The sequence below is a fragment of the Sitodiplosis mosellana genome, unplaced genomic scaffold, assembly GCF_009176505.1.
Source record: "Sitodiplosis mosellana isolate CC-2019 unplaced genomic scaffold, AAFC_SMos_1.0 Smas_scaffold_3, whole genome shotgun sequence".
Classification (NCBI taxonomy): Eukaryota; Metazoa; Arthropoda; class Insecta; order Diptera; family Cecidomyiidae; genus Sitodiplosis; species Sitodiplosis mosellana.
In genome coordinates this window covers 8,806,813-8,833,212 of record NW_022595246.1, presented here as the reverse complement: position 1 = coordinate 8,833,212, position 26,400 = coordinate 8,806,813, and the positions used below count along the sequence as shown (strand labels likewise).

Below are 26,400 nucleotides of genomic sequence, written 5' to 3'. Positions count from 1 at the left end.
GATTAGTTGAACTGTCAAAGAGGTAGCTGTCATCCACGACGAAATAAAGCTAAATAATAATCTAACCTTGAATTTTGTAATCGTTCTCAAGTCGTTTCATGTGAACATTTTATAAATACTAAGGTACTGAGATACAATTCCATTAAAATTTCAAGTGTTTAATGAATTTGTTGTTTAATTAATGTGAATAGTCGCAATGAGTGAAGAGGATGATACGACGGTGCATCGTTTGGAAGCATCAGCACCAACAACCGGTGGTTTAGTGTTAAAAAAGAAAGATACCGATTCAACTTTCAAAGTTCCGAAGCCATCACTGCTTGGTTTGGATCGTTTGGCGGCACAAAAACGAAAAGAACGTGAAGATCAAAAGCGTTTAATTTCATTCAAAGACAGTGAATACGATGATGATGTGTCAGCTACACCGGATCACAATGCCGTGAAAACACCCGATCATGAGAGTGTACATAAGTTAAACCGACAGTATCGTGAATTGAAAGATGAGACGCCGTCGCATGGTGGCGGTGTGTCCGATAAAGCTCGTAATCGATTGGCTGAACACATTGAAAAAGATCGAAGAGGTGTTTATGTGTCGACGAAAGATGAAAAAAGGAGCCGACATAAGGATGACGAACACGAACGGAATTATGACAGAAGAGACAGACACAGAGATAGAGATAGAGACAGGGATTCAGATCGACGCAGGGAAAAGGATCGAGACTATGACAGAAGACGCGATAGAAGCGAGCGAGGCACAAGAGATTCAGGGTTCTCCACTCGTGATCGACGAACATCATCGGATTCAGAAAGGAGTTTACACACACCTCGCTTCAGAGATGAACCAAAAACACCTAAAACACCATACACAGCAGGAACATCGTCTGCATCATGGGACGACGAGGACGAGAGGTCAACATCAAAACGCTCCGCTTGGGATTTCCCCACACCAAAAGATGGCGACAAACGATCGGAGTGGTCAACACGTAGTAATATTAGCAACATGTCACGGTTAAAAAGGGGCAAAATCGAAGATGACACACCAAGACCGACGCCAGCACACAAGTTCAACGCTTGGGCGAATGATAGAAAGAGATCTGGAGCTACGCCATATACAAGTGAGTTGAAAATTGGACCTTCAACTTTTTGCTATTTCAATCTTTTTCTCGTAAACATCCAAATTAATCATTCATTTTCAATTCTTAGGCCAACGTGAGAAACAACCGTGGGCCGATGGCGAAGAACGTGACATTTGGGAAGAAGAGCAGCGTCGTTTGGATCGTGAATGGTACAATATGGATGAAGGTTTTGACGATGACACAAATCCATTTGGGAATACAAATGCCGATTACTTCCGTCGACGTGAGGAACAGCTCGAGCAAAAGACGAAGAAGCGTATTTCGGCTCAGCAGCGTCAAAACAACAAAGATAATGAGCTGTGGGAGCGAAATCGTATGTTGACTTCAGGTGTTGTACAATCAATCAGTGTGAACGATGACTTTGACGAGGAGGCAACTGAGCGAGTGCATTTGTTGGTGCATCATATCGTGCCACCATTTTTAGACGGCAGAATTGTCTTCACCAAGCAACCAGAGCCAGTAATTCCAGTTCGAGATCCAACATCCGATATGGCATTGCTTGCGCGCAAAGGATCGCCATTGGTTCGTGTGTATCGTGAGCAAAAAGAGCGTCGTAAAGCCCAAAAGAAGCATTGGGAACTGGGTGGAACGAAGCTCGGTAATATTATGGGCGTTGAAAAGCAAAAAGATGAAGAAGATGATAAATTCGATGCCGCAAATGATCAGGCCGATTACCGTGAGGGTCAGAAATTTGCACAGCATTTGGGCGAAGGAGTTAAAAAGAGTGACTACGCCAAACGTAAGAAGATTTTGGAACAGCGCCGCTTTTTGCCTGCATTTGCCGTTCGTCAAGAGCTGTTGAATGTGATTCGAGAGAATTCGGTGGTGATTATCATCGGAGAAACTGGTTCAGGTAAAATAAACACCTTATTCAATAAAGAATTGAAACCAATATCCCATTAAAATGATTATTTATTATTATTAACCCATAATGAACATTTATATTCTCTCATAATTTTGCGGTTCAGGAAAGACCACTCAATTAACACAATATTTGCACGAGGATGGCTACAGTAAATTCGGTATGATTGGATGCACTCAACCGCGTCGTGTTGCCGCTATGTCCGTTGCTAAACGTGTATCAGACGAACTCAGCACCAAACTAGGTAAGTAAACACTTTAATTTGATTGAAAAAGCGAAATCTAATCAATGCTTTTGTTCTCGTCTCTCTTTTTATTGCATAGGTGAAGAGGTTGGATATGCCATTCGTTTTGAAGATTGTACATCGGATAAAACTGTGATCAAATACATGACGGACGGTATTTTGTTGCGTGAGAGTCTTCGCGAACCAGATCTTGACAACTATTCCGTTGTCATAATGGATGAAGCTCACGAACGCTCACTATCCACCGACGTTTTATTTGGACTGCTACGTGAGGTGAGTTTGAGACCATGTTTTTTGTTCGCATCGATTTTTTTTTTCTTTTGAAGTAATTTTTATTCACAAGAACAACAACAACAATAACATCCATCGAGGTGGTTGGATTTTCCACTTCATTTGCCATTCTCTACACGTTTTGCTCCACTTTTGAATCAATAGTTTTGCAAATTAATTTACGTCACCTGAAATCCCAGTCCACTGCTTGACAGTTTATTGCTCGTTTTGGTGGCGAGAGCTCGGTGCAAAATGGATAAAAATAGCATTGTTCATCTATAAACTGTCTATTATTGGGTCAATGGGTAGCGTTCGCGCGTGCATGCGAAATCAATATTTACATGATAGATTCACAATGGATATTTATTCCATCGCTATATTCGATTAATGTTCGCAAAATTTATGACTTATTCAATCATCGTCAAATGTACGTGCGAATTTTGTTTACCTTCGCTTCCATTTATTTTCATCTCATAATTTTGCATTCTGGATTTGCGAGAAGAAGAATTTTCAGAACGGCAGAGTGGGTAAAGAAAGAATGAGGGTTGAAGTGGAGTCATCGTACGCCATTCAGAATTTATTTGCATTCTGTGTTTTAATCTGCTGAAAATACATAAAAATATTGAACGAGAAAAAAAACTCAACAAATCTAATGAATCTGCTACACATTTATATCGGACATAAAAGAAATATCATGAAAATTGCCAGAAAATACACGGGAAAAAAATGGGCAGTAAAAGACAAGGCTTTGCGTTTTCTAATAATATCAATATGCTTTATTTATTCAAAATGTCATTTATAATTTTAGAACGTTTACAAACAACTGTCTTCAGTAACAATTATCTCAAGCATTTTTCTTCTTACGTATGTACGTCTTACATATGCGTTTTCTTTCGTATGTCTCGATTTTGTACATAAATAGCCGTTGGCAAAAAAGCGCTTTCACAAATATATTGAATATGGTGTTTATGTGTGCTAACACTTCTATGCAGATCCTCTTTTCTTTTTCATCGACTGCTTCCAAATGCATTGTGAAAATTACCTCTTCCCTTTGCAAGAATTGTGTTGCTATAAACGATTTATAAATATACCTCTTGTTCTTGTTTTTTTCCAGTTTCTTTTGTGTATGTTTAATGTCTGCAGTAATTTGTGTGCTGTGAGAAAAAGCAACAAGTCTCTACACGGTGTTTTATTTTTACTGCATATGTCTTAAGTACAATCCAATTAGAAATGAAAAATAATGTTGCACCTTCGTAATATTTCTCAGCCTTACTTCCTTCGATTGCCAATCACCATTAATGTCTGGCACGAATCACAACAACTTAATGTCTATACATAGACAAAAATGTATTTTTTTTCCTTTCTCTTTCACAATCTGTTTTATTTTTATGTGAGAAAATTTTATGGGGGGCTAGAAAACAAATATGAGCTGTAAATTTGTGTGAGTAATTTATAGGAAATACTTGATTCTTTTTTGTGATTAAAAGGAAATTCTTGATTTTCTATGGATTTTGGCACCTATTGTTGAATGTTCCAAAGTTTTCTCCCCCGCAATTGTGCACTTCCGAACTTTCGTACAAAATGTCAATAAATTCGGATACATTTTCCCACGCCCAAAAGTGACGTTCATCTACTTATCCGATAAATCTTTGTTCGTTTTGCGCAATGTTGAATTTACTTTTCTATTCCTTTTTTTCTCTCTGCCTCTCTATTTTTGTGCCAATGTAGAAATGTTTCTAGACATTTCATTCAAATGCTAACAAAATTATCAATTCGCGCGCCCATTTTTATACGCGCAAACAAGTGTTTCACGAAAATGCAAGTTTTTCACTGAATCTCTCTCTCTTTTTTCTGCCTTTTTTCTTCGAAAGGTGAAAATTTAGCAGTTCATTTTCATTACAAACTTAACTAGTAAAAAAATGTGGTAACAAAATGGGTTTTTTGTACAAAAAAGAAAAATATCAGAAAATTCAAATTCTGTATCACAAATTCTATGCTCTCTTTTTTTTCAGTGTAGTAGAAAGTTTCAGTTGATTCCGGAAATGATAAGGTTTATGTGTGAGTGTTTTTGTGTGTCACCCTTAAAAAAAATGCTGTGTTTGAAACAAGTATGTTTGATTTGTCACACGTCACAAATTCACACACTCACACATCTCAAATAACACTTCGTTGATTTGCACACAAAATATTCACGAATTGTAATTTCTCGTCGCAGGATCCTATTTATGTTTTTCTGTTGTCCCTTCAATGCATAGCTGAAGCCGAATGGGGTTGGCGGCGATTCATCATCATTATAAGTCCGGCATTCATTCCAACACTTCCCCATTTCACACAGTCTGATATCTGAAAGTTGTAAAAGAAATGATTGAAAACAATGGCTTTTTTCTGTTCGCAAACAATTTCCGAGAACCCAAAGGCGGGAAAAAACTAAGCTTGAACTAAAGGATAACAAACGACTTTTGTATAAATGAAAAACAAGAAGAAAAAAACAAACGGTAAAAGTTTATTTTGTCTAAATTATGTACAGAAAAGAAACGTTAACGGATGATATCATCCATGCGATAAAAAGAATCAATATCAATTACGATGAATAATTTAAACATGCATTAATTCGAGTTGTTTTCTCTCATAGCACATGACACGTTTGTATCAAACTATGCCATCGCCATATGGCAAAAGTCAATGGTTTCAATTATCTAAAGCGATTCAATAGCTCAGTACAAATTCATCGAATCCATGTGGCATTGTGCGCAAAATGTTCCACTTGTGGCAGTAAAAAAAAATTCTAGAAGAGATTTATGCCAAGGGTTGCGAACCATCTGAATTTCGAATAAATGGATAACAAGTGTTGGATTGACATTGACTCAAGCGAAATTGATTATTTTTTCGTGGATTTTACGTCACATTACCAAAGCTGACACTTTCTTGGCAAGCAATCCGTCATTGTGACTCTCATCTTCAACAGTAGTCAATTCAACAGCAATTTTTTTTTTCAATCTCTCTCGAAAACGAACTACGTTTTGTTGAGAGAGAAAAAATGAAGCGAAACAGGATTGGTGCCAAGAAGCAAGAATTGACCGTTGAACGACAATGTTTACGTTTATGTGCAAAGTAGTACCATATACCGAAGGTCGATTTTAATTTAAATCGATGACATAAAATTGTTATAGCTTATTGAACCTGAAACACTTTGCACGGCCATATTGGAGTTAAAGGCACACACACATGCACTAACACGGGCGCCAATCCTTGTTACTTTGCACATTTCATAGTGGATAAAGCCGATTGACGCTTGAGCTTTCGCTTACACACTTGCAAAACCATTAATCATCTGCTCCGAAATGCAATTCGCATGAACATAAAACGCCGCGGCTTAGTAGACAGGCAGTCATAAAAGAATATGGGATTGACGCGGTCTAAGCACTATAAAATCCAAGTAGACGTCATCTTTTTTGCCCGTGTAAATATTGAAGATTGCAATTCACGCAACACATTTTATTTGCACATATGATCGGGAAAAATAGCTTGTGGTTAAAAGCGAATAACATTTCACACTGCATGGCTTATAAGCCAAATAAGCTTATGCACCAAACAAAGGCTTAGTCCGAATCGTTTTGTTTGACTAACAACAAAGTTCGTTTGACCAATGCATCATTAGGAGGGACCGCGAATGCTTTGTTGTTGTTGTTGTTGTTGTTGTTCAAGTCCGAAACTTGGGCAAAATATTTGCATTGGCTTTAAAGTTTAAGACGATTCTGAACCTACATCAATTTCATCAAATGGTTTCAATTCGGTTTGGTGCCGGTCAACACATCAAAATTCTATGCTCAATTTGAATCAATGGTGTCGGTCCTTATCAACATTCAGCATTTTAGATGAGATTTGACTTCTATTATTAACCGTATTTATGATCAAATCATTTGTGATTTCATGGAAATGATTCTCACTCGACTACTGTCTAGATAGCTTTGTCGAATTTCACAAACTTGCGATATTCTTGCTTGTTCACCGACCTTCACACCGAATTTCTTGAGAAAATAATTTTTGTTTCCTCTCGAGAACACTGCTCTCATCTCTCATATTACGCTAAACAACATACAAATATTTATATTATTCGTGCGATTGCACCTTTGATAACAGCTCGTAACTTCATCTCTCTCTCTCTATTTCGATCAATTCAAACAAAAACGTATCAACAAAAACAAACTGTGCGCACGAATGATCGAAATAAAAAGTTGCACGTGCATCTTACTCGAAAGTAGAGTTTATTCAAGATTTGGTTCAAATTACAGTCGCACCTTGTTTTCTTATTTGTAGTGTGTCACATTTGTTTGACAAGAGATTTGGTTTAGGTTTGGATAGCGTTTATGGAATAAACGGCTAAGCCTGTTGAAGATGTCACAAAGTGACAAATCTTCATCGACGCAGCAGCAAAAGCGCGAACAAAATAGAAATGACTATACTATCAATGCGAGCTAATCGAGGTTAAAAATATCGTTATCAAACGCATATTTCATATGACTTATTCATAGCAGAGAGATAACACGATAGAACGAAGTCGAAATTTGTTCATTTTTTACGGAAAAATGACATGGGCAAAGAAATGAGAATTAAAAACGAACACTTTTTTTGTTTCCATTTTGATTGTGAATATTTGTGTTGTAATACAAACGTTATCACCGTGACTATTTTGAGATTATTGACGCCAAACGGTAAATTTAATACCACTCTTATTTTCCTCGAATCATTCCGCACTTAATGGCATTTCAAAGACGTTTATATGGTGGCTATAAAAAAAATCTAGGTTCCGTTTCAATTGACACGTATGGTTTTTTTCCTCTCTTTTTTTGTTTCATTTCCAAGGAACTAAGTATATCAGCTGCCCTTTGCACGTCGTCGGTTTCTCTCTTTTCCTCTAAGATTAGTTAATGCGTTTACTCTTATTATTAGGTCAGATAGTGTTTCATGTGCAGCAACAATTGTCTAGTGTGATTATGTCTCCAACAGATGAAAATGGATAATTGAATGAGAAAGTGACGGGTAAATGTGAGTGAGTCGAACGCGGTTACTTGGTCAGTGTGCTGCATTTTTATGGCTCGAATGTGTGTGTGTGTGTGTGTGTGTGGTTTATATTGTATGCGGCGCTGTGCGGTGGTTTTAATTGTTTCCTCTCTTTTGTTTGCCTCTTGTTTCATTAGTAACAATCATCACACGAGAAATCGATTAGATGCATGCAATTTTTTTTTTAATTTCAAATACTTACTACACAAACAAATAGTAGTCTTATTTATCACACAAACTTAGAGTGGTAAACACTAAAAAATAGAAGAAAAAAAAGAAAGAACAAATACTAATAGGAAAAAAATGAGCAAAATGAAAAACAAAAGTCTTTAAATTAAAAACACACATTATTTTTTATTGGTTGCAAAAACGAATTATCCAGTGGTAAAAATGTATTATTTTTTTCTATCATTATTGTTTCGAATAAATCATAAACTAAAAATTAAAGTCAGTTGCATTGTTTTCTACATTTCTCAATTTGATTAAATCAATGGTTACATATTATATATGTGTGTGTATATGTTTATGTGGGTTGCGCTTTCGATGCGAACAACCAAACAGTGTGCGAAATGAAATAACAAGAGAAAAAGAATGCTTAAAATCTAATAAAGTGATAAAAATGTTATAGCTACTGATATAGCTGCTGCTGCGCGCATGCGGGGGGTTTGTGACTATGAAAATATAGTCGAAAGAACCTTTTTGCGTGTTGTCGTTTCAAAGTGTTCAAAAAAGATTTTGCACTTTTTGTTACAAGCAAAAAATCCGACGCCCACAAAATTCGATTAGCACATCGTGCTTCTTTTGCCCTATTCTGTTTCTTATTTTTTCCCTTCTCTTGCGTATATATTCAACTCGTACGAGTCGAGTTCATTAGTCTTTTTTACTCTGCCTTCATGCGTTTTGATTTTCTTCTCACAACATTCTCTATGCATGATTTTCTTTCTCTACTCTCGCCGAGAGCTTATTCACAACCGGCGCCTTGGTGCAATTCTCTTTTACAATACGCAAGAAATATACATTTGATATGATATAACATCAATTGAGATTAAACATTACACAAATCATATGATTTCTTTACGAGAGAAAACAAAAATGGTTTTTTTTCCAACTTTTGCACAAAGAAAAAAAAACAATAATAATAAACAAAACAAAAATCTACCAGAGAGAAAAAGAAATGAAAAATTAATTGAGCGAAAAAATTTGTGGGCGTTGTGTGTGAGAGAGAGCGAAAGATTTGAAATTACATAAGGATTGATGAAAAAAAAAGACGAAGTTGTGACATGAAAATGTAACTGAACTCTATACTTGTGGACTAGGAATATGTGTGCACTCTGCGCTATAACAATGGTTAGAAAAAAAATGCAACAAGTTCAAAAGGAAAATAGAGAGAAAAATTCATGAAAAAAAAATGTTCAAATGAAGTCAAGTCGAAAAGTGCGACGGACGCCAGTTCATGTTTCATAATACGAAACGTAACCGAATCATATACAAAAAAATTCTTGTACGCGTACACACACTCAATGTGCGCTCAACTTTCTACTTCTTCCAATTTTATGCAATCATTGTTCGCACTTCTCGACTTGAAACCACATTCATCTGGTTTCGATACAATTATTAATATATATGAAAACAATTTAATGCACAATTCGATATGTGTATGTTTCGTTCAAAATTACAAATGTGAAAAAAAAAATCAAGAGAAATAAACGAAAAATTCCGTCTTTTTTGTTTGGATTGAAAAAAGAAAGAAAAAAAATAACAAAAACAGATTCATGCGGCTCTTACAATTAAATCAAATTAACAGCTAAATTAGATTGCGATGTATTCATGTTTGCTTTTTGAGCGAGACAGGCGTGGCGAGACACAGCACCAAACACAATTAGTAGCTAAAGAAATAGTTTTGCGTTTCAACTACCTGCCGTCGTCGAATGTCCTGTTGTCGATCACCATACCGACACCATGTCGCGAAATGCTGTGAATTATGCCACAACGGTTGCTTGGATTTCATGCCGAATGATAGCTAGAAGAAGAGACAAAGAGAAGCAAGAAAGAAAAAAACAAACTATTGAACAAACTCTCAAGTATATAAATCAACACATTTAATTGTAAAGTGCACAAAATGGCTGTCATTCCTCTTAAAACGATTGCAATTTGTCAAACACCAAAATGAGGTGGTTTTTCCGTTTTAATCGAAATACATTGAAGTGAATGGCGGAAATGATTTTTACATACCTGATTTTTTATGTCTTTCTCTGAATGTGGTGTTTTTTCTTTATCGCCAAAATTGTTGATACGTATGATACAGCCTTGCTTCCAAACATCGGCCAATGTCAATTTTGTCACCTTGATTCGCCGATCTGATGTCGTCTTCAATGTATAAATATCGATATTCTCTGGCTTCGGCTTTTTGTCTGTAAAAATGAAACGAAAAAAAATTACTCATTGAACCAAATGTGAGCACTCAAAAGTGCAAAAAGTATTTAACTTGAAAAAAAAAAGTTGTGTAAATATTGAAAATATAAGAAAAAAAGGAATGAAGAAACTATTCCATTTTATTATTGCCATATTGAGTGCACTCGAAACGAACTTTCTACGCAGTACTGGAACATGAAAACATTCTTCACTTGCCTCAATGAAAATAGCTCAATTTATCATTTTGCACATAGCAAATCACTTTTAATAGGTGATTCAATTTATCACAAGTTTTACAGTTAAATTATAAACTGACAACTCTGTGCCTCTATGCCTTGGCTCTCGGCTAAGTGGCTCTCGGATATATTAGTATATACATGCAAGTGTTTATTTTCAAAACTGAAAATGAACAACAACAAAAACACATACGCAGTCAGCTGATACGATTGCAAAGATTATACGCGCAAACAATGCAATTTGTAAATTGGATGCAATCACTCATCGAAATCCAGTACCAGGTAGAAATATAGCAATATGTATCTGATTCCCAGGTACAATCGCATAAAATGCAACTATTTATAATTTCATCATTTTCTTCGAGTTCATGCTTCAAACAGAAAATAAAACTGTTTTTTTTTCTTCTTCGATCGGCGTCCATTCGATGAAAGAGTGAATATATGTATGATTCATATGCATCACAATTCATATCAACAAACGAAGTGTAGTGGTTTTTATTGCACATATAACGAACGACGAATAACGTCGTTCGGAAATGTGACATCATTGCACGATACACTAATTCGAAACTTTATTACTGTCGATGCTAGCCACACTCTCCTGTAAGCAGTTATTTTTCGCATGAACTCCGAACAACTCCGACAATATTCGATTTGTCATGGGAAAAATGTCGAGCGAATAGCAACAAACACTCAATTTTCAATCCGTTTCCCAATTGTGTGTCGACCTGCATGTGTGCACATCATTCGATTATTACATTTTTCACCTGCCACACCAAATACAACGCAGTTGATTTTCCCAAGCTTGTTTTTTCTCTTCTTTATATTTGCAATCAACTCCAATCGAGTTGAATGTTCCAATTATATTAGCCAGATGCATTAACTGAAAAACGAATGAAAGAAGAAAAAAAAAAGCGCAGCCAACACATTAAATGCATCAATACATTGTATTCGATGAATATCAAATCGGAGCGGCAATATCGCAATCGGTTGCTTCAATCAGTTGCGTGTCGTTTTTTCCATTATTGAGGTTGGTCTGGTTGTTGTATGTGCAAACATTTAGTGCGAAATAAAGCCGAGTTGTGACATTGACAGAATATCGAGATAAGCAGTGAACAAAAATAAAGAAAAAAAACTATCATTGCTTGCATTTGAAGTAATTGGATTCGCTTTTGTTCCGTTATCGTCGTTGACATTGCATCGTTTATTTCTCTCGTTTTATCGATTTTGTGTGGAAAGAGGAAAAGAAAGAAAAAGGCGTCGCCTTTCCTCTTGGCAACTGTCGCTTTGGACAACTTCCCAGAATCTAGAGTCGGTTTGTTCAATTTCAACTTTCACGCCATTGTTTTTGTCACATTTCCACTTCATGTTTCTCCAAATAACAAAGTGATTGGTGGCTTTTGTACACAGCAACTGCTACCGTTTCCGTTTGGCAAATGACGCCCCAACAATGGAAACGACGTACAAGATTTGATAGGTTGCTCTGTCCACACACACACACACACACACACACACACATACGCACATGGACAATGCACTGAAAAAAGAGAATGACCGGTATTAACCGAATAAGTACTAGCTTCAATCATAATGCCGGAATGTGAGTGTGGCCGCCGCCATCGTCGTCATCGTCGCTCGCTTTAAATTGCATTTGATCAATTTGCCATTTGTTTGAATCGTTTATTTCAAAGAAAAATATACGACAAAATGCACGGCACACGGTTCATCGAACCTAGGCAGTCATTTTATGTAAGTGTTTTGTGTAAATAAATACCGGTAACGTGCACCGTCAATTGAAACTAGTTGTTCAGCAATTAGCAAATGAAACACAAACAGCCGGAATGAAAGCACGAGACGTATTGATCGAACTGCAATCGAGCAGCAGCAGCAGCAGCAGCAGCAACAACAACAAAGAAAAGTACACATGTTGTGCGCTCAAACATGCCAATTGGCTAATAGACTGGTTTCGACTTGATTTTTTTTCTCTTCTTCTATTTATATACACAGAAAAGTTTGTCGTGGCTGTGCTACAAGTGGTTTTTAGCTCAAAGCTCAACACATGTGACATTCCGCAAATGAAGTGTTGTGTTGTTTTTTCCTCTATCTCGTTTCTCTCAAGCCAGAAATTGGCCACGATGCAGAGATGATGGTGAAAAGGTCAACTCTGTTTTAATTGGTTGCCTGCACTAAATTGTGCGTGCAGAAAGGTCAGAGTAAACAGGCCGTTGAATTTATGAAGTGAAAGCTTGTCTAGGAGCCGTGAGTCATTGTCACCCACTCACAAAGCTGTGTGTGCAGAACGATATGAAACCATTTCGAAACAGCTCCGTGGTTGCTCACACCACTCAACAGAATTGGAGCAGGTTGCTATCGTAAATTGAAAAATTGTAGTGCTTAATGAAAAAAGTGAAAGGACGAAAGTGGCAGAAGGTGGAATGCCGTGACATTAATGCCAGGCGCCAGCTATTTCCAATTTACACGCTCAACACCGAGCGTTAGAACGGAATTTATTTTTAAATCGCTCACATCGCTCGCTGTGTGCACGCGCAGCAAGATCCCATTTTCACAATGAAATACGCTTGTCACCGTAGAGAGAGAGAGGGAGACAGAGGCAGAGGCAGAGGCAGAGAGACTGAGAGTGAGATGCAAGAATTTATAAACAATAATCGTGTATACATGAAAACCACTTTGCACAATGCACATATTCCAAGATTGAAAACCAGCGATTCGTGGCGATGGGAAAATATTTACGTGGTTATGGGAATAATGCAAATACACAAATTTAAATATGCATTAGACGAGCTGTCATAATGCAATTGCTAACCGCCAATCAAACGGCAAATAAATACGAAAAACAAGGATTGTAATCGTCGTCGCCATCGTCGTAGTCGACATCAAGGCGATTCAAGGCACTCTCTCTCTCTCTCTCTCTCTCTCTCGCTCATATATTTACATTTGATTCACATATTTAATCAAATACGGATTTAGCTTGGAGTCTCAAACGCCAACACACCGATAGGGGCTCTGTCGCGTGATTAAGTGTAATCCGAATCGCGTCTCTGTCTCACTTCCTCTCAGTGGTCGCGCTATTTGTTGATATATTTTTTTTCTGTTGATGAGCGCGAGCGCGTTAGCGTCCGCATTGTCGACCAACGAATATCGCCACATCAGCGATGTATACGTACCAATCAATTTGTTTCTATTTTTAGCTTACACCGTAGAAAATACATTGCCATTCGCTTTGTTCACATATTCATACTCATTTATTTACTTGTTTCAATAGCGGCGACTTTGTTTTGGTTTTTGTTGATAAACTCACATTGCGTTTGAACTTTTTTTCTTTGCTTCTCTCAATTCATCTTGTTAAGGTATTTATTAAATTCCCCAGTCGCCATTAGTTTATCAATTTAATGTTATTTTGTACACCGTTTTTTTTCTGTAGATTTTATTTTTTACCGTCGATTACATTTGAAATAACATTATTCTGTCCATTTTTATTGATTGATTCAGTGCTGGTGGTTACTCTTATGTAATAATCGCATGGGAGCAGTGCATAAATTGAATTCAGATGCAAGTTATTAGCATCGGTACATTTTTAGAATGCGAAAATAAATATCAAACTAAAAATAGATACGTATGTGTGTATACGATGCGTATTAACCAAAGAATCACGATTCGAATACAGCTACACAGTTGAAAAAAATCAAGAATCATGACTTCACATCGCAATGGAATGCAAATTAAAACGGAATCACAGCGAAGAGGCGAGAAAAAAGAAACACCATTATCCCTCTGGTTATGTGCACTGAAAAAATCTCAACGCATTTGGCATACATGCCATTGTACATGCACGAAATCTTTACTTCATACAATTTGTTCGTACTCAGCGTCGTCGAGTTGAGGTTGGTTTTTTTTTGGTGTGATATCGATTTTTTTCTTCATCCATCTACGGTGCGGTGTTTTCGTAACGCGCAATAATATACATATACATATAGACCCGGTTATAATTTTTGTTTTGGTTATCTGAATCACACAATGAGTCCAAATCCGCGCAATAGGTATCGGTGGCGGAAAGTAGTCGAAAAGCGGAAAGCGAAACACGGAGGTGACGGTTTCGAGCGATTTTCGGAAGGATTTCTAGTATTTGTGACGTCGTTTCATTTATTGGTTGGCATTCAAAAGTTCAAGGATACACATCTTCTCAGTCTCCAATCATCAGCAGCTTAGCACATTGCTGATGGGTCTGTTTGACTCTCAAAAATCCATTTCGCAAATGGAAAGAGAAAAAAAATCAGAAACATGTATATAAAAGTATTTACAAGTGGATAATCAGCGCAGACGATTTGTCTGTCCTTCTTTCGGCATTGTATAACACTTAACATAGATGTTCCACAGACATACACATACATACGAACAACATCACATGTAATCCCACACAAAAATGATGAATATGTATTGTGTATTTTCTTCGACGCCCGTTTGGAGGCTCGCCATTGCATTTGGTACTGTTAGGTTCATGCATTTCACTTTTGCCGCACAACAAATGGGTCAAGATTACTATTCAACAGTAACTGGTTGCAGGGAACAAGAAAATTATGTGTTGTAAATCATAATTCTTTACATGAATTACGTTGCGGCACACACTTGATAAACTTCAAACGTATAAAAATGACCTTACTGCATGATAGATGGAAAGGACATTTCTCTGTGCGCAGTTTATGCTTACACTTGGAATAATCAATCATCAGGCTTGAGAAAAATCTGCAGCGAAGGTGAATCCAATGATTTAGAGAAAAAAAAGAGAATTTTCATTCAATTGAACTTCAAACGCGAAGAAAAAAAAATTAACAAATGAATTAAATCGATTTATTTAATGACCGAGCTGACCTCACTTCTAATCGACAATTCTCAAACAATCATTTAATTCACGCAAACAAAGCGATTCTCACCCTCTTTCGCTATCTCTATCTCTCTTTTTCTCTCCCTGTGTATGTGTGTGTCTGTCTTAAAAATATAGAATTTTCTACGTTCGAGCTCTAGAATTATCGCAAATATTAATATTTGTTGCGAATGGTGCAAGGTTTTACATATGTCAATTGGCGTTGATATATTATATACTTTTTCGCACATTGTGCAATATCAATCGATGAATGGATTTGTTTTCATCGGTGTCACGCGTTGTTGTTGTTATTATTATCAAAATGTGTGAATTTTCTGCTGAAATGACTTGAAATTCTTTGTTTGCCTTACCTTTGGATGTCTTGCAATTAACAACGCCAAACCATCCGCCGTTTTCTTTGCCCTCACGCGTCTCAACGATAAAACCGCATTCGATGACTGCACAGAATATACGCGATTCATCCGGTCCAAACCATTTGGATTCGCGTAATTTTTGCACAGCAACCGAACTGCCAAACGATTTGCAATTATTGTTGTTGTTATTTGTGAGATGATGATTCGATGTCCACCATTTGATTTGACCAATGACAGTGTTGGCACGGGAACGTGGCTTCTGATCCATTTGTCACGTCTAGTGTTTGTTTTATTTATTAAGTTTGATTACGTTAATTGATCGAACAATCGAAAAAAAAGTGTCTTTTTTTCGTGCCCAACAACAATACCGATGACGTTGTTGAATTAAAAATTGAATCAACAATCAACAACAGTTGTTGTCTTGTTCACACCACCAAAGTGTAGTTTATTTTATTAACCCAGTTTTTTTTGTCTTCTGTCGTACACCGATTTCTATGAATTGAGTGCAACGGCAAGATATTTGTTTCGGCGCTCAAGCTAAATATAAAAACTTTTTTTTAACGTTTCAAAACCGACACATAACCATAACAAAGAGCCAATCGCTCTACATAGTTTCCTTTATATTTATATAATTGATGATGAACTGTTTTTTTTTTCTTCTCGCTCTCGTTCCGTTGATGAGTGTCTAATTTTTATTTGTCAATTTAAGCGAATTTTTTTTATGGTCTTTGAGGTCTCTCCGGTTGATTTTCAGTCACTTTGCTCTATTTTAAAATGGTTTTGATTGGATTTAATTGAATTGATACGAATCGTTTAATTTAAGATTGAATCAAGTTCCTCGTAATCGTAATCGATGGCGCTTCAATACATAAATTTCATTGGAGTCTTTTGAATTTCCCAGGCTTTTTAATGATACGATTTAATCTCTAGCACATCACCAAAATAGCAGCGGCCAACGAACAAAAAAGAAAACAAATGTTTCAATCTCGGAATGCAATTTAAAAATAAAAACAACAAAAATACAGAACAATTCACTGCGCTCTCTGGTTACGCTCAGTTCAATTCAGTTCACTTCAGTTTGCCTTCAACTATTGCACGTACATTGAAAAGTTTTTATGCGATTCACAAAAATACACTCGCACTGTCTTTGGCTCTCGCTCGCGCGCGTTTTATTCTATGTAATTCCAGTCGATTTTTTTTTCTTTCGGTTTGCTTTAGGAAAGAAAAAAAGTCAAGCGATCGTCACGAATGCGTTTCAATTCGGCGATGTCGATACTATTTTTAAATTGAACAAAAATATTGTCTCTTTTATTTGGTTTCACGCTTTCGTTGTGCTTATTTTGTCGTTCGTAAAATTAATTTGCATAAATTCAGATGGTTTTTTTTTGTTTCTGTTTAAATACAAAACGAAATGTTACAAACACTTTTGATGCGGTGCAGTTGGCTTGCGTTTGACAGACAGAAAAAAAAATGATTCGCGAATCAAAACACTAGAATATATTCACACACGATTTTAATTTAATTCAAAATTGACGACGAATTCGGCAGTTGGTGGTGGTTTGTGTGCACAAGAGAATTGTGTGGCTTTGTTTGCACGCTTCACTCGCTTCTTTCTTCAACGCATATATAAATATATTGTGAAATACACATATATATATATATTCGACGGTTTTTTAGTCGTGAATGCCTCTGTGCTCAACTCGTTGGTTTTCTCTCTGTTCAAGCTGTTTCATGCACGTCGTGGCTCTTAACATTTAGAACTTTCGAGAAGAGTGTGTTGGTCAGTTTTCGTTTGTGCAGATGTCAAAATCCAGATATAATTCGTCTTTTTTTTAAACTCTTAATGAGAATAACGAACAATTGGATGATTTCCGTGATGTTGTCTGAGTTGATTGGATAAAAATGGCAAAATTCTGTAGGAAAATGTGCATAAGGTCTCCAGGTGGCAGACAAATGTTTACCCGAACGAAACAGGTTACGAGCTATAAAATGTTTCGTAAATGTCTTTTATTTAAAGAAGAAAAATTCGTGACTTTGTTCGGAATATTATTTCTGTTGGGATTCCAAACGATGATGCAATTTCGTTTACGTTGATGATTTAAAAATTGTTGATCGAATTAAAAACTTTCGTTTGGTATTTTCTGAGATATTTCTTTTTGTTATTGGAAAAAAATTAATTTTGTGTAATACACAATTGTGTATTTCAAAAATCGTAGCGTTACGAAGTTATCTCTGACAAGACTCACTAGCGATTGCTGTTCAGTGACGAAGCGATGGCAGTTTTGTTTCGGTTTCCACGTCGGCACCGCGCACCATTCTCTTCGTGAGCATACAAGTAGCAAACAATACGGCAATGGATACGCAATAAAGAGCGAATAGCTTGCGTTTAGCTTCGCATCGCACACATTACATCGCAATTGATTCAGCGACGCGCACTGCCTATAAACAGACATTTTCTGTGTTTATTTACTATATAAAATATAGCGGTGGAACAAACGACATAGATGCCTAGCATATTGTTACATTATGTATAGCAATAGCACCGTTGAAAGCGCAAAACACCGAACAACGAAGGGCATATCTCGGCGCTTGATTCATGTGGTGTACATAGTGGGCTAGCGCAACATTTATTACAATGAAGCATCTACATTTTGTGTGTAGCAGCCGATACACACAACGTGCTCGCTCTGCCATAATAAATTGACAAAACAATCCGTTGTTGGCAGAAATTATTTACGTGCCTACTTTCGCATCGTTCCCGCTCGTCGTCGTCGTTGTCGTCGTTGTCGTTGTCGTCGTCGTCGTCGACGTTTTTGTTGCCGTCTTCAGCATCCAAGCGTTTAATTTTATTAAGTCGCCTGTACATTTCGGTCGTATCGAGAAAATTTTATTCAGTTAGACTACGGAAACAGATCGACGATCGGAATTTAAATAACACAAGAAATTAGGAAGTCATAACTCAAATTTCAGTCACAACGTAGTATGGATTCAGATTTATGTATGTCGATTCATGTCGCGGTCCAACCACTGTCAACACAAATGGCACATTATTTCGAAAGTCACCGTAATTATTCCCATATGAAAGCACTTTTTGTTTGTTTGTCTGTTTGACCTTGAGCTCCGTTGTAAATGCGATAGTAACACATTCAGAACATTTTGGAAATTCCTTCCAACAACGACGGCTATCGTGCGACGGCTCTCTTTGTAATCTATACCTTTATAAATTAAACATGAGCTCGAAACATTCTAGATGTGAATTTTCGATTGGCAATTTCACATCGTTTTGCACATCGACACTTTGAACAATTCAATTTCGCACCCAACCGTTGGAAACAACACGACGATCCAACCACAAACCATGCGGACAAAGTGGTGTTTGCGTGCAACACAAATATCTTGCTTTCTCATTTGAAATGCCAAAATATGTGTTTGGTTAATGAATTGGTCATTAGATGAGCGACCGAGACTCGAATCTACAAGCGAAATCCGTTACCAAATCTGTACAGCACAACAACAAAACCAGTTTCATTCCGTTTTGTATTCGATGATGAGCATTGCCGTTTGCGTGTTTAAGATGAAGAATGTGATTTCGAATGAAAATGTTCAGTTAAACACAGCACACACACACACAACGTTTATTCATTACATATATACAAACAAACGAACAACAAAAAAACGTTTTGTTTATTTGCACCGGATGCATGTTAGTGTAGGTCTGTAGGTGGAATTGACACCGGCGACGCTCGGTATTTCATTTCAAATTAATACCAACAATTCTTTTTGTTGTGAATTCTGTCTCCTGATTTGTTTTGATTGCGAAATTCATGCATTCCTATGACCGTAGTTGTGCCAAAAATAGCATTTGCTAGCGATCGTAAGCAAATTTTTGTCGAATGATGAAATGTGTGTGTATAAAAATGATTGTTTAAATCGTATATTATTGTTGATAAGATAAAATAATACACAATTGCTACCGATTACCATTCATTTATGTGTTTAATGATTGGGTTTGCCAAATTTCGTTTCCTTAGCGCTAGCATTTCTGACGATTGTACACTCGATATGAGAAAAGAAAGAATTTGTCGAAGTGAAGAGACATAGAGCAAAAGTTTTTGCTATTTACTATCTGGCGGTCTGGTCCTTGATCGCGCATCGAAATCGCAGCGGTTTGTCTCTCTTGTCTACAGCGGTGGTTTGTATGCGTCATATGATCAAATTTTGTGTTCATATGTCTTTTGTTTGTTTATAATTATTTAAATGCATGAGTGTTGCTCGCGTCTTTGGTCGCAATACCACTGTCGTCGGTTTTGTTTACAAATATGAATTTGGCCAACTCATCAAGAGTTGCAATTAAAAAAGCATTTTATGTTTCGTTCATTTTTTTTTCTGGAGTCTCAAGTATTAAAAGATAATGCCATTTCCTTTGCAAATGATTCATCGATTATTATTATTTATCATCATTATCTTCGAGTCACTTATAATTTTTGTAGCTGCTCAATAACAAACTTTTATAGACATTATCAACTTCCTCGAAATAGATCTTTTTAGCCCTAGAGCTGGGGATTTTTTTTTCATTGATACTAATAAATATTAAAAGATTCACAAAGCGAAGCTTCTTGACCTTTATCACGGTATTTGGTTCGATACTTTTTTTCGCAATGTTTTTGCGTCATCTGCTTTACGACTTTTTTCTCTTCGTTCTCCTCTTCTTTTCTCCTCTCTCTCTCTCTCTCTCTCTTTGTGTCTTTCTCCATAATATGATAGCAAAAAAAACGTGCGAACAACACACTCCACGCGAGAAAAAAAACGTATTGAACTCAATTTGTCAAATTTCTCACATGAGTTCCTCCGAATGAAAGTTTACCAGTGGATAATATAATTAATCGGCGATTAGTTGGCGGATTACGTAGCAAATCATCTGATGGAAAATCGTTATTTTTATTATAACTCCATCCAACGACCAGTGTTATTATCGTCAACGAAACAGCCAGCGTTGAACAAACTGATTGAAATAAAGTGAACTGAAAGTGTTGAAGGTGTCATGGCGGCAAACTCCGTTCAAAGCGTGTGGGCCTTGGTAACTTTTTCCCGGAATGAAAGTTATTTATTATCATAAAAACATCGACTCCGTTTTTATCATGTTCAACAGAGAGAGAGAGAGAGAGAGAGAGAGGGTAACGATAATCATGCTGACGCGATGACTTGTTGTGTGCCGATACGCGTGAAAAATTGACTTGGCTTCGATCGAAAAATAATAACAACGGCACCGATTATTGATCCAGGCACGTATGATTGATCATAGAAGTTTTGCCAAACAACAATGACATAATTTCGACGCACATGAGGCACCATCATTCTAAAATTAAAACCAATTAAAAATGGTTCGCGAAACATCAATGCGGTCATTAAAGTGGCTGGAGCCACTGAGGGGACGACGATGATGTCGTCATAGTGTGTCTGTTTTTTTAAACTCTAATTTAATTTTACTTTCGCTTCAAATAATTGATTTGCAAGTTTCTTGGCGTTTCACCCGTGCCATAGTAGGGCTAGAGAAAAGTGAAAACGACCAATTGTTGAATGCCGTTCATTAACTCGTGCCTATCTAAAAAAAAACCGTTATTTAGCCGTTGACAGCGATGCCTGGGATTCTGAAAATCGATAACGAATTTGGTGCATGTCACCGCTTAAACATACATAAAATACACATAGCAATTGATAACCCATTTCAAAACTGAATGAGCCAAAACGAATGACCGCAAAACAAACCGGACTAGTAAATAAATAAATGTATTTATTTCATAGGTTTCAGTTTATCTTTCAGTTTTTTTTTCTTCTCTATGAGCAGCGATAGCAAGTCAAGTTGAACATTTGCTCTAATAATAAATAATGTATTATTCTGAGCGGCAATATTGCGTGTCGATGTTGATAAGAATTGTAAACATTTTAAATGCAAAATTATAAAAAAAAAATTCTACTTGATTTATTCCCGATGTATGCTAAAGTGGTTTATCTTATTACATGCGTGGAAGCAAATGTAGCTTAGATGTACGTCATGGATTTGGATGGTGATTCGGGAGCGCGTTCACGTAGACCGTACACTCAACACGGTGTGTGCGTGTATACCGAAGACGAATTAGAACGAACAAAAACCAAACACACAAGACGCGAATCACGTAAGCCAAGCGTCAGTCATAGCAATGCGTTTTGGCAACGAGAGCCCATCTATTGCTTACTATATATACTATAGTTACCAAAAAAAACCAAGCCTCTCATAGTTTTTCCTGCTCCGCTTCTATCGATTCATTTTATGTTTGGTACGGATATACTCGATATGCATATATACATAACCGGGAATATGTTGAGGTAGGATTTAGGCTTTACCAACATTTGCCATTGTTATATACACTGAAAACCATCAAGTATTCGGCAACAACAACAAAATCTCGTGACAAATTCTATTTTGGTTCCACTCTCACTCATACACATTGTCATTGAGCGATATATATATACATCATTTCACATAAATGATGATCGTAAAATAATACGCAGTAGCACCGGGAGCTCATTAAACACCAGCTATCATATCTATGGAAGCAAAAACCGAAAAAAATGTTAACAGATATTTTTGATCGTCTCCGGACCGGCGCGTTTATTATATTTTTTTTTTTTTAAGATCGACCACTTGAGCTGAGTTGTGATTGTCATGGATTACGTGGTTTATGAGTCAGGAAAGCAATTTATTGTCATTTAATTCTATCGTTGTAAACAAATTTCGTGGGAAATTAAATAAAATTCATTTTCCTGTGACTCTCTCATGCCTTCAAACCATGTGTGCGCGCGCTGTGCACTGTGCACTGTATATATCATACAAAATACATAATTCCAGCTGAAATATTTACATGCAATGTAAGCTTGTTATATTACCATTGGAATAAATCAATTGAGCGCAAACACTAATAAATCAAATTGTTCGCTGGAATGATAAACAACTCTGTTGTTCGAATAAACTTCATTCATTTAAAAATTTATCAAATTGAAAATTTACAAATTGTACGTGACACCTATCCACATGTCCACGATGATTTTTGGCTTCCGATTCCATTGAATCAATAGAAAGTACTTAATCTTCTTAGCATGAATCACCAAAAATGTTCCGTTTAGGGGGAAAAAAACCTTGTTGACGAACGTACTTGAACACTGGAAAAAACGAAAGAATGAAAAAACCAAAACGCTACGGTTTAACGACACACTCGATAGAAATCTATTTCACGAGCACAATTGCTGGAATTTTGCACATATCTCTATTCTGCTTGGATCAAATTGTACCTTGAGAGTTGATTACAAACGTTTATCGCTTACGACATTCATAAAAACTTTTGAATGGAAAATTTCGTTGATGATGATTTTTTATCGATATGGTGCTAATTTTAAAATAGAAATATCAACCCATTATTAATTGCGATTTTAAATGTTTGCTGAATCACGTTTTATTTTGCGAGACTTTAACCGACATGCTTCTTCTTCTTCTTTTTTCTGAACTTTTGCAATAAGACACTTGTAGCAACCACGTGATGTTTAGTTGTTGTGTGTGTGATAAGAAAATCTCTAGAGAGAGCGTAGAGCATACCATTTGTGTGTTATCCAATCGTATTAACAACATTTGCTCTTTTTCATTCACAGATTGTTGCCAGACGTCGGGACTTGAAGTTGATTGTTACATCAGCTACGATGGATGCCACCAAATTTGCGTCATTTTTCGGCAATGTGCCAACATTCACCATACCCGGTCGTACGTATCCGGTCGATTTGATGTTTAGCAAAAATGCCGTTGAGGATTATGTCGAGGCGGCGGTTAAGCAGGCGCTACAAATTCATCTGCAACCAACGCCTGGTGACATGCTCATTTTTATGCCCGGTCAAGAAGACATTGAAGTCACGTGCGAGGTGCTTACCGAACGATTAGGCGAAATCGATGCAGCCCCACAACTGTCCATTCTGCCCATTTATTCACAATTACCGTCCGATTTGCAAGCGAAAATCTTTCAAAAGTCCGAAGACGACGTACGAAAATGCGTCGTTGCCACAAATATTGCTGAAACCTCGCTCACCGTCGACGGTATTATATATGTCATCGATTCGGGCTATTGCAAGTTGAAAGTATATAATCCACGTATCGGTATGGATGCACTGCAAATTTATCCAATTTCACAGGCCAATGCCAATCAACGGTCGGGCCGTGCGGGCAGAACGGGACCAGGTCAAGCTTTTCGATTGTACACTGAGCGACAGTATAAAGATGAATTGTTGGCATTGACTGTTCCAGAAATTCAACGAACCAATTTGGCAAACACAGTACTGCTGTTGAAATCACTTGGCGTTGTTGATTTGCTACAGTTTCACTTCATGGATCCACCACCACAAGACAATATCCTGAATTCACTGTATCAACTGTGGATTTTGGGCGCGTTGGATCACACGGGAGGATTGACTCCATTGGGCAGACAAATGGCTGAATTTCCATTGGATCCACCGCAGTGCCAAATGCTTATCGTTTCATGCAAAATGGGATGCAGTGCCGAAGTTCTCATCATTGGTATGTATGAAATAGCTTTAAATCTGACCTCGTACAAAATTATGAACAATTTTGTTTAAGAAACAAAATAATAAACAATTTCATTTACCAATGACATCACATCATACGAGTGACGACATATGCTATTTTCTGTGGAAACATTTTACCACAGACACAAACCATCTCCACTTGGAATGCAGAACGCCACTGAAAAATTAATTGCGTATTTCTTTTCTCTGTGTTTTTTTTTTCAGTATCAATGCTGTCGGTACCATCGATATTCTATCGTCCAAAGGGCCGTGAAGAAGAGGCGGACGGTGTTCGTGAGAAATTCCAAGTGCCTGAATCGGATCACTTGACATACTTGAATGTTTACATGCAATGGAAACAGAATAAGTGAGTAACGCTCATTGTTTATTAACAAAATTGATGTAAAGTCACGTCTTGAGTATGAATGTGTGTGACTGTACTATTTCACGAAACCGCATAATCATATTTCCAAGAACATGTTTATTAATTGCTTTAAAATTGACGTTCTAAATATTTCATCAACACATTCTTACTAATTTGTCATATTTGCTTGTCTTTTGTAGCTACTCGTCAACGTGGGCAAACGAGCACTTCATTCACATCAAGGCGATGCGAAAGGTGCGCGAAGTACGGCAACAATTGAAGGACATTCTTGTTCAACAGAAGTTGCCGGTTATATCGTGCGGCACCGATTGGGATATCATCCGAAAGTGTATCTGTTCGGCTTATTTCTATCAAGCAGCCCGTCTCAAAGGTATCGGAGAATACGTTAATTTGCGAACCGGAATGCCATGTCATTTGCATCCAACATCAGCCTTGTACGGTCTGGGTACAACACCTGATTATGTTGTTTACCACGAATTGATTATGACAGCTAAAGAGTATATGCAATGTACGACATCAGTCGATGGTTACTGGTTGGCTGAATTGGGTCCGATGTTCTTCTCGGTGAAAGAGTCCGGTCGCAGTGGCAAAGAGAAGAAGAAACAAGCCGCTGAACACCTACAAGAAATGGAAGATCAGATGCTGCAGGCACAAAAACAAATGGAAGAAGATAAAATACAAGCCGAACAACGCCAACAAGCACTTCAAACGAAACAAGAGATCTTAACGCCCGGTGGCGATACACCTAAACGTACACCGTCCCGTATTGGTCTTTAAAGTGTGATACCATCTCATATCAATGTGTGACAACGAAAAAAGTAGATAGAGATTATGGAAAACATCAAATTATGAAGAAAATATGAAATAAAAAGATAGAGCTTCACTTTATTGCCATTTTGAATATATACGGGAAGAATCAGCAAATAGTTTCCTGTTATATGCTACAAAGTACATAATATTGTCACAGGATTAATGAATAATAGTAAAAACATTGAAAAATAAACATTGAGCAAATAAGTATGAATGTAAAAAGTTTCCTCAAAACCATTCAAATACGAAGAAAATACATAAAGAAAAATAAATAATAATTGTCATGAAAAATATTCTGCTGTGTAATCGATAACATAATAAATAGTGTGATTTGCTTTTTGAACTGTCTGCATCATGTTTGTTATTATTGTATATGTTGTTTTCCAGCCCATCTTTTTCAGCATTCTTTTCATTTTCTATGTAGACTATACCGAATGGGTTTGTGTAGCTTAGAATTGAAGCAATTGACTATGTATGTACATTAGAGCAACATATTAGAATCGTTTTTTACTTATGAAATATCCATTGGAGAATCTTCTAAACGGTAATCTGTAGTCAATCTGAACTTGATCGTGTTTCTATGAACAAATTTTTCTAAACATTTGACACATACTGACAGTCATATAATGAGACACAAAATAATCATCTTATTTTGTACGTCGTCGTTAATGTACCATATTTTTTGTTACTTCGTCTGTTTAATTTTGCATATTTATTCGACTACACATACTCTGGTATACGTTTACAGCGCATCAGACTTACTGCAGAGGCATAATTAGTGCCATTTAAAATGCATCCCTAATGATGTATCCAGGTCAACATAAAAACGATCCATTTTGTCGGTTTCCTTCTTTCTAACGCACAAACAACAATTGAGAGTATGTCGTAAAGGAGAAAGTCAGTCAAGTTTTGATATTCAATGTGTTCACATCAAAAAAGTTATACATCTTGAAAGAAATTGATAAAATAGAAAAATAAATTTATTCTCCATAAAAAAAAGACTTCAACCAAATATATCAAAACTATTTGAATTTCTTGGGCAAAATTCACAGTTTCAATCAATTTTCTGTACACAAAAACTGCATCTATTTTCAGAAAGAGATTCGGAAAAAAATCAACGTGTTTATATTTCA

At 36.7% G+C, this 26,400-nt stretch overlaps 2 protein-coding genes across 3 annotated transcripts; one reads left to right on the top strand and one right to left on the bottom strand.

The window, feature by feature from the left end:
- On the top strand, nucleotides 1-25,615 carry LOC129566230 (pre-mRNA-splicing factor ATP-dependent RNA helicase PRP16). Its single transcript, XM_055441976.1, has 8 exons — nucleotides 1-123; nucleotides 192-1,112; nucleotides 1,201-1,986; nucleotides 2,102-2,239; nucleotides 2,319-2,512; nucleotides 23,152-24,064; nucleotides 24,298-24,439; nucleotides 24,637-25,615. The coding sequence occupies exons 2-8, from the start codon at nucleotides 197-199 to the stop codon at nucleotides 25,232-25,234; spliced, it is 3,687 nt and encodes a 1,228-aa protein (XP_055297951.1). The 5' UTR covers nucleotides 1-123; nucleotides 192-196; the 3' UTR covers nucleotides 25,235-25,615.
- On the bottom strand, nucleotides 3,257-18,992 carry LOC129566249 (uncharacterized). Of its 2 annotated transcripts, XM_055442004.1 has the most exons (5): nucleotides 15,469-17,723; nucleotides 9,803-9,981; nucleotides 9,486-9,590; nucleotides 7,773-7,824; nucleotides 3,257-4,852 (listed from the first exon to the last, which is right to left on the bottom strand). In XM_055442004.1, the coding sequence occupies exons 1-4, from the start codon at nucleotides 15,737-15,739 to the stop codon at nucleotides 7,810-7,812; spliced, it is 570 nt and encodes a 189-aa protein (XP_055297979.1). In that variant the 5' UTR covers nucleotides 15,740-17,723; the 3' UTR covers nucleotides 3,257-4,852; nucleotides 7,773-7,809. The 2 variants fall into 2 exon arrangements, with proteins under 2 accessions (XP_055297979.1, XP_055297978.1); XM_055442003.1 differs by lacking the exon at nucleotides 7,773-7,824 and having other exon boundaries at nucleotides 15,469-18,992.
- Nucleotides 25,616-26,400: the final 785 nt, after the last annotated feature.